At 36.3% G+C, this 16084-nt stretch overlaps 1 protein-coding gene across 1 annotated transcript; it reads right to left on the bottom strand.

Annotated features, from left to right (window-relative positions):
* Positions 1-1802: 1802 nt before the first annotated feature.
* LOC107466382 (uncharacterized) lies at positions 1803-3140 on the bottom strand. Its single transcript, XM_016085357.1, has 4 exons — positions 2607-3140; positions 2273-2432; positions 2130-2152; positions 1803-1982 (listed from the first exon to the last, which is right to left on the bottom strand). The coding sequence occupies exons 1-4, from the start codon at positions 3138-3140 to the stop codon at positions 1803-1805; spliced, it is 897 nt and encodes a 298-aa protein (XP_015940843.1).
* Between the last annotated feature and the right edge of the window lie 12944 nt (positions 3141-16084).

Genomic DNA, 16084 nt, shown 5'->3' with positions numbered 1-16084 from the left:
CAGATGCCTATTTATGGATTAGTGAGAATCTAGGCTGGATACTTGGTGAAAAGGAGTTTAGGATGCTTAGTGAGTTTTTATTGCAGTGCATTGTATTTATTTGGCACTTTTACCGTACTGTGAACCCATGGGCCCGGGGTTCTCATTCCGTATATATCTCTTGTTTTTCAGATACAGGTCCAGGTGCTCAGAAGTGAGCTGTGGTTCGTCTGAGAGCCGGCGAAGATCTTTATTTTCTCTACTTTGTGTTTTGCTTAGAATCTCTCCACCTTTGTTTTGAAAAGATTATATTATGTGTTGAACTCTTTTGGGACTTGCCTATAGAGGCTCTTATGTTTCCTTTGGGAGAGATTAGGATGTACTGTTGTCAGTTACTTTCATACTGTACCCTAGCCGGCCTAAACTTCGCGGGTCGCGACTAGTGGCTATTTACTTATATTATATATATCTATCTGTTATCTATCTCTTAATCTCCTTTATGCCTTGTCCATATATCGCTTTCGGCTTCACGTTTTATCTTTTCGTTGTCGAAACGTGAGTGATACGTCTTCGCGATTTTATTTCTACTCTTTTCAGGCTTCTCGATTAATACTCCTTTCGAAATTACCTGTGTTTATATATTTAAAAATCCACCTGAGAGTCGTACCACCGTAATATCATTGACTTATGACTCGAGCATAAGGATTTGAATATTAGGGTGTTACACGCCAGGGATGTCAATGCAAGGGGTGTGCCACTTGAGGAGCTGAGCGTGGCGCGCGAAGCCACACGCCAAGCATAAAGGTCACGTTTTATCAGTTTTTCTTTTCCCTCCAGTTGTACTTTTCTTTTCTCTTTTGTATTTCTTAATTCTAGTGATAGGAGTAGTATAAATAACCCCTAGAAGTACTGTAGAAAGGGGGTTGGATTGCCAAGTTTAGTTTTAGTTTTACTTCACATTTCATCTCTTCCATCTTTTGTACTTTTCTCTAAGCTCTGAGTAGCTAAACTCCCTCTCATTGGGAGAGGGAGCTCTGTTGTACTTGATGGATTAATGATAGTGAATTTCTTCTTCTCTTCATCTTCTCTTTGATTTGCTAGAAGGAATTTCGTTCTTCATGCTAGTGTTCAATCATCTTGGGAAAGAGGTTGAATGCAAAATGGGTTTCATAGGAACCTTGGAAAAGGAAACATGAAACCATGCTTGAAATCCCTTCTCACACTTGAGTAGATCTGGGTTTTGGGATTGGATATGGTGACATATAATCCACCCACTATTTGGATCTATGAGGATGTGTGGTATAATCAGGGACCAAGCATATCTCTCTTCATGAGCAATTAGACCAAGGAATTGGCTGATTATCAAGATTTGAGAGATTGAATAACCAAGGGATTGGGGTTCAATCAATCATGATTGCCAAGAGGTCAATGAGTTGCATGATTGAAGATGAGATGAGCTGGATTTGATCCAAAGATAGCAACATCTCCTAATCCCAATGAACATCCCCTATTCTTATCTTTCACATTCTTTATAGCTTTCTTTACATTCTGTTATTCCCCATTCCCATTTATAATTTAGTCATTTATGCTTTTGCTCTTTACATTCCTACCATTTACCTTTTCTTTATGGATTTTTTTTACATTTAAGTCATTTACAATTTTGTTATTTAATTTTCTGCTTCCAATACTCTTTCCATTGATTAGCTTAACTAAATTCACTCATCAACTAAAATTACTCAATCAATCAATTTTTGTTGATACGATCCCACTCCACTGTGGGTTATTACTTGATGATACTTTGGTGCGCTTGCCAAGGGACAGATTCATTTTTTATGGGGAGTGAATTCGTGGTCATCAACCAACGGCTTGCAATGACATAAGGCCTTGATATACGGTAGGAATGTACAAAAAAGTCGATGGAAATAAGCTGAAGACTCATCCACTTGCCCACCAAACTGCACAGGATTCATCCTCAAAACCGTGACACTACCTGACATCGTAATCTGCACACCCAGTACCCATCATGGCAAGTCATTGTATGACTCTTTTCAATCTCCGTAAATCTGTGCCACGACCTTTTGTTTAGCCATCCAAACCCTCATGTGAGTCGGTCTAAACCCAAGGTGTGCCTCTGTGGCATTCTGCAGTACCTTGATCGAGACAGCAGCATCAGCTATAATCATGGGCAATATGAAGGCCGATATGACATGATAATGAAGTATCCTATGATTACTAAATATCGAAGTGGCTAGGCAAGTGTGAGGAACATTGTACCATTTTACCTTTCAAATACCTCTGTGCTGGCGGAGGCTAACCCGAATGAGCCATGTGCAATCGTTGCCGAACTCCTTCCACTTGCCATAGTACTTGCGATGGTCGGACTCCAACACCTTGTATTCAACCCCACGGCGGATGCTATAAGTCTTTACACTTAACATGATCTCCTCTTTATCCTGAAACTGTTAACCAACTTGAAATTTAGATACAACTTATGTATTCTGTGTATCTTTGGCCCTAAAACCAACAGGTACTCTTGGATTCCTCTGTTGTGCCATGGCATCCAAATTCAAAGTTGAAAAGTGCAGGGGGTATTAATAAGTTCCTAAACTAGATGCTCTGCCACCCACAACTGGAGTGGTATGTGGTATGTCATCGTCACTATCATCAGCTACTGTGGCAGACTCCACATCATCATCATCATCATGCAGTGCATCCTCAATCCCATCCGGTACTCCATCCTCTCCGAAAATAGGGACCATAACAGGAGTACTGGGCATCGCAATCGCAACCTCCCCCAATTGTCCAGTCGCACCAACTCCTGCATCACCACTGCGGTTCAGATTAGCTGCAAAGGATGGAGAAGCAACTAAAACAGCCTCAGGTATAATCACCGGCACAACTAAGGAGGCACCAACAGGCATGGAACTAGAGCATGCTGGATGTGCTGAAGATTGAGGATTCTGGTTTGAATCTCCAAAACTAGATAACACATCCACAAGCTTCACTAACAGCTCTGGGGTCCTCACCTCGAAAAACTGAAGACGACAATGGAACAGAACTTGCAGATCTTTGTCACTGCTTATAACGAATGAATCGTACTTCACATCATCGCGTAACACAAAAATTGGGATTCTATAGAATAACTTCTCCACCCATTTCATGCCATGCAAACCTAGTTTCGAAGGTCCTTATTGGTAAATTGAATTTCTGATCACGTTTTCTTCTTAATGGACCCTCTATGGTGTACCATAACTAAAAACCTCTCATCACTAGCCATTGTGAATCTCACTATGGTGAAATATTCATGTTGAACTCGTATTTATATATGTTAGGACTCTATGAATCGAATTAATTGCGTTCGATTTATGCATATAGTATGATACATAGTAAATCGAAGCTAGTGGCTTTGATTTGCCATAAGCTACATATCATTGTAAATCGACTTCAATAGATTTAATTTACTAACTGAGTATAAATTGAACCTTATTGCTTTGATTTAGCATGGACCATATAAATCAAATTTTATATTGTCGATTTAGTATGGGAGGGCATAATTTGTATTCTTTGAATTTGATTTACACGTGAATCACAATTTCAAGTAATTTGAATCCTATAGATTCGATTTATTACGTATTACCCTAATTTGAATTCATTAAATTTGATTTATATAGAAATATAAACTGAGACATGCACGTAGCCTTTTTCACTTAGGGGATACACATAAATTTAGTTTGCAAATGGTTTATAAGCGTGATTTACCCAAAATAAAATATAAAAATAGAGATACAATAATTAATGTTTTTGTATTTTGTTTGATGATAAACTAAACATAAAAAAAAAACAAAATATAAAAGTCTAATTTACTATTATTTTTCCATACAAAAGTTTTAGGAAAAAAACATAATAATAAAAGATATAATTATGAAAAATTGATAAAAATGATAAAAGATAAAATAAAAGAATAAGTTATATTCTTTGTTAGTATCTATGTAAAAAGAATACAAAATAAATTTATTCAATATTTCTAGTTAGACACAATATTTATATCTATGTCTCATCTGTCAAATATAATTTTATATATATATTTTAATCTTTTCAGTATTTCATACTTATAAATAAATAGTCTTATAAACAAAAACTTTTATGACAAAATTTGCTTGTTTCTCTATCAAATTCTTATATAACAAATGAGATTAAATTCAATATAAGAGAAATGATATTTGAATCATTCTTTCTATTTATGTTTTTTTGTATTTTTTATGTTATAAAAAATAATTTTTTTTATTTTCTTTCACTTTTTTTATTATTTTTATACTAAAAATAAAAGATATATGACAGTATACACGAAGGTAATACACATCACATTACTCTTGATATACAATAGTATCTAATATTTTTATATGCCTATAAATCAGCAAAAAATGTTAATTAATATAAATAAAAGTTTTTGGTCTTTGAATTTTTTTTCTCTGTAAATAACATTTTTCTTTGCGAAAAGTTTTATACAAAAAGGTGTAAATGTGTAATGGCTTCTAAATTTTGGTCCACTCATTTTAGGTGGGGTGGTTAATTGTTAATGGCTATATGATAGGACATAAAGTCATCACCATTTAGTCTAATACGCCCTTATAAATTATAACGAGAAGTACCAAATTGAATTTGCAATCACATTAATAATGATTGGGCATTTTAGGAAAATTTAACCCTAGTGCATGTCCAATCAAATTTTCAAGAGAAAAGAATTTTCAAGGATATTAGGTACAGAACTGTTACACATACAAAATTTTTTAGCTTATAAATCATATAAATTAGGCCAAATTTAATAAAAAAAAAACTCTCGCCTATACAAGCGTGTAAACACGCGCTAACTCAACGGTTTCAATAGCGCGTTCATTCACTATTATGAAAGACGGTTTTTTTTCCTTCTCGATCAAAACCACAATCCTAAAAATTCAAACCACGATCGAAATCTCTCAAAAAAAAAATGTTAAAATCGTCGCCAACACTCGAGAAAATCAACAAGAAAACTTTAAAATCTCCATCAAAAAATACCGAAACAAAAGAAGAAAGATTATTCAAGGTACTGTTTTACTAAACGTCGAGGTTTTCACTTTTCTCTTTCTCTTTTCGAATGTGAAACACTATGTCATCGTATCTCTATTTATTAAGTAGATTCATTATGTGTTCTTAGTTGAATATAGATATTACTATTCTCGTCAAACTATTCAGTCAGTGATACCTGTTTTATGTTATGTTTCGCGAATAGTTTAACGTATATTTTAATGTAGTTTTGTGCATGTTTGCATTTTGGAACTGATTTTGTATAAATAGAAACTTTCGCTGTATTTCAAGTAAATTCGACTGTAATTGGTGCTATTGTTCTTGAATTTGTACTTGTGCAGTGCTTTTGCTGTCATTTTATGCTTGTTTGGTTGACTTGAATATCATTTTGAACTCATATAATATCATGTAATCCAAAAAGTAATAGAGGTATATGTGAGTGCTATTTAGGTGTATGTGACTGGTATTTGGGTGTATATCAATCAAATTCGAGTGTAACTAGTGTTGTTGTCCTATAACTGGTGTAACTAGAAACCGAATATTGTCCTGTGCTTTTGGTGTTATTTTATGTAATATTTTTGTTTTTAGATTCGATTGGGCAGTTTATGTAATGAAATGGCTCGAGATAATCGAACCGAAAAATATTAAAAAGGGCAAATATGACTGGGAGAATTGGACGCAGGTAATTATGTTTAAAAATATATAACTCTATATTACTTTACTATATTAACGGAGTTTAGTAAAAGAAATTTCTTTAAACTGTAGGCGGAGGTGGACCATTTCAGAGTTGAATACGCTCTGCGGATTCTGTTTGATGAGATGAATCAACTAAGAGATAGAGCCATTAAAAAAAGGGAAGCAATCAGATTGTCCAAGCCATCTGCAACATTGTTGAATCTATATTGTCAATTAGATTCAGATGATATTGATAGTGATTAGTTTTACTGTGTTTGAATATTGTGTAGTTTGCGATTAGTTTGAACACATACTTTTTTATAGTTTGTGAATATTTAATCTAATCTTATTATAAATTTTGTTTGCATAAATAAACTTCTATGAAACTATATGTGCTGTATTCAAAAGTTGTTAATTATAGGTTCAAAAAAATAAAGAAAAACAAGATCAAATATAGTAATACGCCAATTTCCTTTTATAATACACCGAAAAATATCCGGAATACACAAGAATTGCGTGCTTACATATTTCTCTTTAAAACTTAACCAGGAGTTATGGCAACTCAAAAAATTGAATTGTTACACTCTTTAGGTATTGAATTGTATATGTATCATAAATTTAAAACAAACAAATTCCTTCAAATAGTTCAAGACACTAATTTCCAATACAAACAGTAGCATCTCAAAATATCAAAAAAATGTCAAAAATAAGAGCATGCAAAATACACCAAAAAATGTTCAACGGTACACCAAAATAGTGTCACTCTACACCCCAAAACCTATCCTATGCTACTGAATCTCTGAACTGATATATTTTACGACAAACGATTGGTATGTTTTGCTTGGTCTGATTCCGGCTTCCTCGTTATTCTCTATTGTACGACGCACAGACATGCTTACTTCCCTGTGATATTTAAGCATCTCTGCTTGATTTGCACAGCAGAAGTGTGAAAATGCAACACGACCTTCAAAATGATCCAAATGGCAATGTCCTTCAATATGTATATATAAATTCTTGCAGGACAATTTAATTCTGCTGAGGGATTTGTCTTCTCCATTGGAGATATTTTTTATTTTTATTTCCCTTTTCTGCTACATGTAATCAATTGGTTCTTAATATCATTTTCCTTTTTATTTGTACTCCGAACTCTTGTAGAAAAACCTGCAACTTTTGAATAATCTTTGTAGAATTTTTGCAGCATTTTCAAGCGTGTTAAAAGTCATCCCAACCTTCGGAACAAACTGATCATCAACATCGCACAGAAATTACAAAATACACCCAATATATTATGGGCATATAGGTGCTTGATGGGTGACGATCGTCGGTCTAGAATTTATCAATGATAATTGCGTTTCAAGTATAGCTTCAAACCAACAATTAGGTCTCAATCAAAGTTTAATTTGGTTGTCACAAGTTCAACTATAAAAATTAACCGAGAGTATTGTTTCCAGATCGCCCTCAAGTGAACAGACAATAGTGTCAATCAAAGTTAGTTAGAAATCCAGGGTTGAAAGACATAAGGAAGAATTTAAACTAGCAAAGTTTAGCATGCAAGAAACTTAAATCGTAAGAAATTGAATCCAGACAATTAAAGCAATATCTAAGTAAATAGACATCTAACAAAATAGTGTATGAATCTAATTCTATTCTAGAACTAATTAAACAATTAAAACTAACTAAAGCAAGAATTGAGTAATTAGAATTTGGGTTTTTTAAATATGATTTGCAAAAGAACTCTTGGCTAAGGCATAGGAATTGGATCACTATCCTTATCTAATAACCATATGTTGACAATTGTGAAGGATCAATCCCATCAAATCTATTTCTATGCTTGATGTATGTCAAATAGGCTTGATCAACATCAATCCATAAGTCCTAACCTAACTACTAATTAACTTAGTAGTAGACTAGGTTAATGAGTATCAAATTGACCAACAAAAGTTTCCAAATCATCAATCCAATTAGACCCAATGACTCAAGGTCACTCAATTCCTTTTACCTAGGCCAAGAGTAAAAGAAACTACTCCATAACTAATGAAAGTATTTTATCAAACACTTGATGTGCAATAGTTAAAGACATAGCTAAATTGTAAATTTAAATAGAAATTAAAGCTGCCAACTAACAATTATCAATATTATCAACTCAACTAAAACTATAACACATAAAAATCTCAATGTATTAATGAGAATTCAAAATTAACAAGGTTTACAAAATGAGAAATAAGAGAAAACTAAGGAGAAGAACATAATACTAGAAAAGGAATTAAGCAAAATTAGAACTAGAGAAACTAAAATTAAGACAATAAAACTAGAATCAACAAGCTCCAATTCAGAAATTAAAGCAAAAGACAATCAAAGAGCACTAAAACCTAGAGAGAAGTAAGACTTTCTCTCTCTAAAAGAACTAAGAACCAAAAAAATTAGCTTAATTAAGTCCTTATGTGTGTATGCTTCCTTGTCCCCCTTTCTCCTTCAATTCTTGGCCTTTCTCCATTCAGAATTAAGTTGATTTGGGCCCAAGAAAGCTTCAGAAATCGATAGCACCTGTAATTCTAACAAAATCATGCGCCGCTTGTCACGCATAGCGGAAGGTCTCGCGTGAGTGCCGTTTGAACTCTGCACAAGTCACACGTACACGGAAGGTCACGTGTACGCACGAGCACTAGATTCTCAAAACTTTAACCCTTCAAGTTCCTTTCACTTTTGCATACTTCCATTCCATCCTCTAAGTCATTTTTGTCCTATAGATCCTGAAATCACTTAGCAATGTATTACGACATCGAATGTAATAGAAGAGGATTAAAAATTAGCATCTTTAAGGTCTTGGAAGCATGTTTTCAACTATAAAGCATAATGGGGAGGAAATCATGAAAGCATGCAATTTTAGTGAATAAATGTAAGAAAAGTTGATGAAACCCACCAAATTCAACACAAGATAAATCCTAAAATTGGGGTTTATCAGTGCTCACCTAAGGAGGCTACAGGATCGACACCTTATGAGTTAGTATATGGACATAAAGTTTTTTTACCACTTGAAATAAATTTACAAACTATTAGAGTGGCTAAGCAAAATAATTTTTCTATCGAACAATATTGGTCGAGCATGATTAATGAATTAGATGAATTAGATCAATTTTGACTTATGGCGTTAGATAAAATGATTTAATAAAAAGATTTTATAGCTAAGTCATACAACAAGAAAGTAAAGAACAAAAAGTTTGCAGTTGATAACTTAGTTTTAAAATTAATCCTTCTTACTGAGCAAATTAAAGGAAAATGGTTACCTTTACGCGAAGAACCCTTTAGGGTCGAAAAGTTGTTTGATGGCAATGCATATGAGTTAAGAGATGTAGAAACTAATCGACAACTAGGTTACATAAATGACAAATATATCAAGTTATATCCTTGTCATTAATGCAAAAGGAGAAAAGTTCGACCAAAATGCCAAAATACAAAGTAGAAAAATTAAAACAAAGTCCTAAATTTGAGCTTTAAGTCTTCTTGTTTTTGAACTAAGATGGCAGCAGCCTCAGAAACTTCATCTTTAACTTTGTTGGCTTGAGTAATGGCTTTGACTAGAATAGGTCGACTCGAGGCTTTGGAGGAATGTACCGTCTTAATCTTTTGAAGTCGAAGAGTAAGAATTTTTCCCTGGTAGCCGTTAACTCAACCAATTCCTTTTCAAGAATTTCAATTCTCGATGCCAGGGTGTTTTCTTTAATTTGACCCTCTGATAAGACTTCTTCGATCTAGGACTTTGCTACTTTAAATTTTTTCAGCTGGGTATAATAATTAGCCAATGTCCTAATTGACTAGCGCAAACTTTCCTCAGTAGTGTCAGAATTGGAGATATAGTTATATATGTCTTCAATAAAAACACCTAAGGCTCTGTGGACTTTAGTTGGGTTTTTTTATCCAAATAACTAAGAGCATCGAGGAGTCGAACCTTCAGGTTAGAATTATTATTGATTTCTTTTAAAAATTGGTTGAGAGAGTCAAGCACAATGTTCACCTTCTCGACCACCAAAGGATTAGGACCTGGTGGCATTTCAGGTTCAGGAGAAGTAACCTTCTTCTTTATGGGTCGAGACAATTGGTACTGATTCGTGGGTAGAAGGTACAATCTCTTGTTCTGCACCTGAAGAGGATAAGATTCTAGTTCCTTCTAAAGAATAAACATGTGGAGCCTCAAAAAGGATCTTTTCGAGGTCAAACTCTAGGTCTTCAAAATTGAAATCTCTAGCCTTAGGGGTAGGGACATCAAAGGGAGGCTCATCTTGTTTGACATCATCTTGATTGGTGTCAGGAGTGATCATAGAAGTAGCTACAGTTGTTGTTAAAATTGGACCTGACTCCTGATGCGTTTCTGCATCACTTGGTAAAGGCATATAGCTTGCCTACAAGAGAAAAGTAATAAGTGTGAATTTGGAGAAGGAAAAAGACGTATGAAAATGGTAAAGAGATTTACCAGTGGAGAATCAGTCAAGGCTTGAGAGGCAGCAGTCAATGAAATAGTTTGAATTGGACCCATAATGGGAATGGGTGGTATGGTCATTTGTCGAGAAATTGCAGGAAGAACATGTTCAGTTACTTCAACATCGACACCAGATTGTCCACCTCTAGTTCAGAGCAACTTTCTGTTTTGACTCAGGACTGGGAACCCCTTTTCGACTACTTGGACTGAAATAGAAAGTGTGACAAGAGATTACTAAGAATTTATTCAAACAAAATTCGATTATGAACTCAAAGGTATTACAGAACTACCTTAGAGAAAATAATGGGATTTTTTGTACTTTCTTGGGATTGGCTCCAAGAATATTGTTGACAGCCCCACGCTTCTTTGAGGAAAGTATGGTTTCACTCGACTTTCCTCTGCCTTGACCTCTTTTGAATTTTGTTTTTTTTAAGCAGCATCTTCATTTGATTCCCAATTCTCTTCGACTGGTTTTGGGGTCAAAGGCAACACTAGATATCTCTGCAGGTTGAGTGGCTAAAAATACATAGAAAAAATAAGATGAGTAAAGATTTAATGGTGAAAGTCTTAAGGAAACATGATACTTGAAGGATATCTAGTTATCCTCATTCGACCATGAATCTTATCTCTGGAGCATCGGTAATAGACGACACTAGTTGTATTTATGCTAGGGTTTAAGGATCTTTCTTTTGGAGTCGGTAATTCACTCCTAAGGCTCCTTTAGGAAGGTCAGGTAGTCGATCAGCAAGATCAAAAGGGGAATCGGAAAAAGAAGGAAACTTAATCTTTTGCATAAAGTGTCTTTTCTAAACATAAGGGTCTCGAGCCAGAGTTTTGAAATAACGGTCAAGAAATTTATAAAAATGTGTTTCGTTCTTCTTTTTCCATACCACTAAGGCCTCATTGAAAACATACTTTACTTTCCTGAAATGCTGTTTTACCTTATAATACTTTTCGAACTTAACAATTTCTTTGATATACTCACTTTTAGTTTTCTTTGATGCTATAACAGTCTGTGCAGCAAGAAGAACAAAATTAGAAAGTGCTTGCTCAGATGAGGAGCAGTGAGAATTATAATAGGTCGACCACCACTTGTGGAAGGAGGATGTTAAGAGAAAACAATGAGTGATGTCAAGTTTGTGGTATTGAGAAGTCACCCTTTGGTGGTTTAAGTCCAAGATCTGATCAAATTCCTTTAAGTTTGACACCTCATAGTGTACCATCTATGCTTCAGGGTCGAGACAAAATGGGAAAGGCAATGCTTGTTTTCAAATTGTGACTCAGCTTTGCTAAAGTCCCCATTTAGAGGTGTCCAGAGTTCTTAAGCACATTCTTTTTGTTTTGGATCACGACTTTAACCACTCAGTCTCAAGCTTTTCACTTGGACCTGCATGCCACAAGCACATGGTTAGGGACAGCTTGATTTAGCCGCTTAGGCCTGGATTTTATTTCCTTGGGCCCTCCTATCCATTAATGCTCAAAGCCTTGGATCCTTTTTACCCTTGCATTTTGGTTTTAAGGGCTATTGGCTTTTTCTGCTTGCTTTTTCTTTTTCTTTCTATTTATTTATTTATTTATTTTTTTCGTAAGCTTTTGCTTTTTCACTACTTTTTCTTGCTTCAAGAATCAATTTTCATGATTTTTCAGATTATCAATAACATTCTCTTTGTTCATCATTCTTTCAAGAGCCAACAATTTTAACATTCATAAACAACAAGATCAAAATTATGCACTGTTCAAGCATTCATTCAGAAAACAAAAAGTATTGTCACCACATCAATATAATTAAACTAAATTCAAGGATAATTTCAAAATTCATGTACCTCTTATTCTTTTGTTTTAGAAACATTTTTCATTTAAGAGAGGTGAAGGAATCATGGAATTATTTATAGCCTTAAGACATAGTTACTCAATACCAATGATCATGAAGTAGAGACACAAAACATAAACACACATATAGCATAAAAACCGAAAAACAGAAAAAAAATAAGAACAAGGAATGAGTCCACCTTAGTGATGGTGGCGCTTTCTTCTTGAAGAACCAATGATGTCCTTGAGTTCTTCTATGTCTCTTTCTTGCTTTTGTTGCTCCTCCCTCATTACTCTTTGATCTTCTCTAATTTCATGGAGAATGATGGAGTGTTCTTGATGTTCCACCCTTAATTGATCCATATTGTAACTCAAATCTTCTAGAGAATTGTTGAGTTGTTCCCAATAGTTGTTGGGAGGAAAGTGCATCCCTTGAGGCATCTCCGGGATTTCTTGGTGATGAGCTTCCTTATGCGTCTCTTGGGTTCCATGAGTGGGCTCTCTTGTTTGCTCCATCCTTTTCTTAGTGATGGGCTTGTCCTCCTCAATGGGGATGTCTCCTTCTATGATGACTCCAGCTGAGTAACATAGATGGCAAATATGATGAGGAAAAGCTAGCCTTGCCAAGGTAGAGGGCTTTTCGGCTATTTTTGTAGAATTCAAGGGAGATGACTTCATGAACTTCTACTTCCTCTCCATTCATGATGCTATGAATCATGATAGCCCGATCCACAGTAACTTCAGATCGGTTGCTAGTGGGGATGATGGAGCGTTGGATGAACTCCAACCATCCTCTAGCCACAGGCTTAAGGTCCAGTCTTCTTAATTGAACCGACTTGCCTTTGGAGTCTCTTTTTCATTGAGCTCCTTCAACACATATGTCCATAAGGACTTGGTCCAACCTTTGATCAAAGTTGACCCTTCTTATGTAGGGGTGTGCATCCCCTTGCATCATGGGCAAGTTGAATGCCAATCTCACATTTTCCGGAATAAAATCTAAGTATTTCCCCCGAACCATTGTAAGATAGTTCTTTGGATTCGGGTTCATACTTTGATCATGGTTCCTAGTGATCCATACATTGGCATAGAACTCTTGAACCATCAAGATTCTGACTTGTTGAATGGGGTTGGTCAGAACTTCCCAACTTCTTCTTTGGATCTCATGTCGGATCTCCGGAAACTCATTTTTCTTGAGCTTGAAAGGACCTCAGGGATCACATTCTTCTTAGCCATAACATCATAGAAGTGGTCTTGATGGGCTATGGAAATGAATCTCTCCATCTCCCATGACTCGGAGGTGGAAGCTTTTGTCTTCCCTTTCCCTTTTCTAGAGGTTTCTCCGGCCTTAGGTGCCATTAATGGTTATGGAAAAACAAAAAGCTATACTTTTACCACACCAAACTTAAAATTTTGCTCGCCCTCGAGCAAGAGAAGAAAGAATAGATGGAGAAGAAGAAGAAGATATGGAAGAGAGGGAGAGAAGGTTGTGTTTCGGCCAAGGTGGAGAAGAGAGGGTTGTGTTGTGTGAAGATGAAGAAGAATGGAGGGGTATTTATAGTGGAGGGAGAGGGGTTAAGGTTCGGCCATATTGGGTGGGTTGGGTGGGAAAGTGATTTTGAATTTTGAAGGTAGGTGAGGTTTATGGGGAAGGGTGGATGGATGTGAGTGGTGAAGGTGGGTAATTGGGAAGAGAGATTGAGGTGATTGGTGAAGGGTTTTTGGGGAAGAGTGTTTATGGGGAAGAGAGGATGAATGTGAAGAAGAGGAGAGAGGGTGAGTTGAGGTAAGTGGGGATCTTGTGGGATCCACAGATCCTGAGATGATCCTGTAGGGTCCATAGATCCTGAGGTGTCAAGGATTTACATCCCTGCACCAATTAGGCATGTAAAATGCCTTTACATACAATTCTGGCGTTTAAACGCCGAAGTGATGCTTATGTTGGGCGTTCAATGCCCAACTGCAGCATGTTTCTGGCGTTGAACGCTAGTTCCATGCTTGTTTCTGGCGTTTAGCGCCAGCTCTCCTCAGGGTATATTCCTGGCGTTCAAACGCCAGGATGCTGCTTGTTTTTGGCGTTCAACGCCAGATCCATGCTCTGTTCTGGCGTTGAACGCCAGCCAGATGCTCCTTACTGGCGTTTAAACGCCAGTAAGTCCTTCCTCCAGGGTGTGATTTTTCTTCTGCTGTTTTTAATTCTGTTTTTAATTTTAATATTTCTTTTTATTCTTTTTTTTTTAACTTTAGTATTTGTTTTGTGACTCTACATGATCATTAACCTAATAAAACATAAAAGAACAATAAAAATAAAAACTGAATTAGATAAATAAAAATTGGGTTGCCTCCCAATAAGCGCTTCTTTAATGTCAATAGCTTGACAGTGGGCTCTCATGGAGCCTCACAGGTGATCAGGTCAATGTTGTAGACTCCCAACACCAAACATAGAGTTTAGATGTGGGGATTCAACACCAAACTTAGAGTTTGATTGTGGGGGCGTTGTTTGACTCTGTACTGATAGAAGCTTTTCATGCTTCCTCTCCATTGTTAAAGAAGAAGATCCTTGAGCCTTAAACACAAGGTAGTCCCCATTCAATTGAAGGACTAATTCTCCTCTATTAACATCTATTACAGCTCCTGCTGTGGCTAGGAAAGGTCTTCCAAGGATGATGCATTCATCCTCCTCCTTCCTAGTGTCTAAGATTATGAAATCAGCAGGGATGTAAAGGCCTTTAACCTTCACTAATACGTCCTCTACTAATCCATAAGCCTGTCTTACTGACTTATCTGCCATTTGTAATGAGAACATGGCAGGTTGTACCTCAATGGTTCCCAGCTTCTCCATTACAAAGAGTGGCGTAAGATTTATACCTGACCCCAGGTTACGCAGAGCTTTTTCAAAGATCATGGTGCCTATGGTGCAGGGTATTACGAATTTCCAGGATCTTGTCTCTTTTGAGGTAAAGTTTGCTGAACCCATGTAGCTAGTTCACTAATGAGCAAGGGAGGTTCATCTTTCCAAGTCTCATTACCAAATAACTTGGCATTCAGCTTCATGATAGCTCCTAAATATTGAGCAACTTGCTCTCCAGTTACGTCCTCATCCTCTTCAGAGGAAGAATAGTCTTCAGAGCTCATGAATGGCAGAAGGAAGTTTAATGAGATCTCTATGGTCTTTATATGAGCCTCAGATTCCCTTGTGTCCTCAATAGGGAACTCCTTCTTGCTTGAGAGACGTCCCATGAGGTCTTCCTCATTGGGATTCACGTCCTCTCCTTCCTTTCTAGGTTCAGCCATGTTGATTATATCAATGGCCATGCACTCTCTTTTTGGATTCTCTTCAGTATTGCTTGGGAGAGTACTAGGAGGAGTTTCAGTGATTTTCTTACTCAATTGGCCCACTTGTTCCTCCAGATTTCTAATGGAGGACCTTGTTTCACTCATAAAACTTAAAGTGGCCTTAGACAGATCAGAGACTAAGTTTGCTAAGTTAGAGGTGCTCTGTTCAGAATTCTCTGTCTGTTGCTGAGAAGATGATGGATAAGGCTTGATATTGCTGAGCCTATTTCTTCCACCATTATTAAAGCCTTGTTGAGGCTTTTGTTGATCCTTCCATGAGAAATTTGGATGATTTCTCCATGAGGGATTATAGGTGTTTCCGTTGGCTTCACCCATGTAATTCACCTCTGCTAGTGCAGGGTTCTCAGGATCATAAGCTTCTTCTTCAGAAGATGCATCTTTAGTACTGTTGGATGTATTTTTCCATCCATTCAGACTCTGAGAAACCATGTTGACTTGCTGAGTCAACATTTTGTTCTGAGCCAATATGGCATTTAGAGCATCAATTTCAAGAACTCCCTTCCTTTGAGGCGTCCCATTATTCACAGAATTTCTCTCAGAAGTGTACATGAACTGGTTATTTGCAACCATGTTAATAAGTTCTTGAGCTTCTGCAGGCATTTTCTTTAGGTGAATGGATCCACCTGTAGAATAGTTCAGAGGTGAATGGATCCACCTGCAGAATGGTCCACTGACATTTTGGAAAACTTAGACAGACCATAATAGAATATATCTAACATGGTCCATTCTGAA

This window comes from Arachis duranensis, chromosome 9 (assembly GCF_000817695.3).
Source record: "Arachis duranensis cultivar V14167 chromosome 9, aradu.V14167.gnm2.J7QH, whole genome shotgun sequence".
NCBI classification, from domain to species: domain Eukaryota; kingdom Viridiplantae; phylum Streptophyta; class Magnoliopsida; order Fabales; family Fabaceae; genus Arachis; species Arachis duranensis.
Note: the sequence above shows the minus strand (reverse complement) of the source record. Positions and strands in the feature narration are given on the sequence as shown.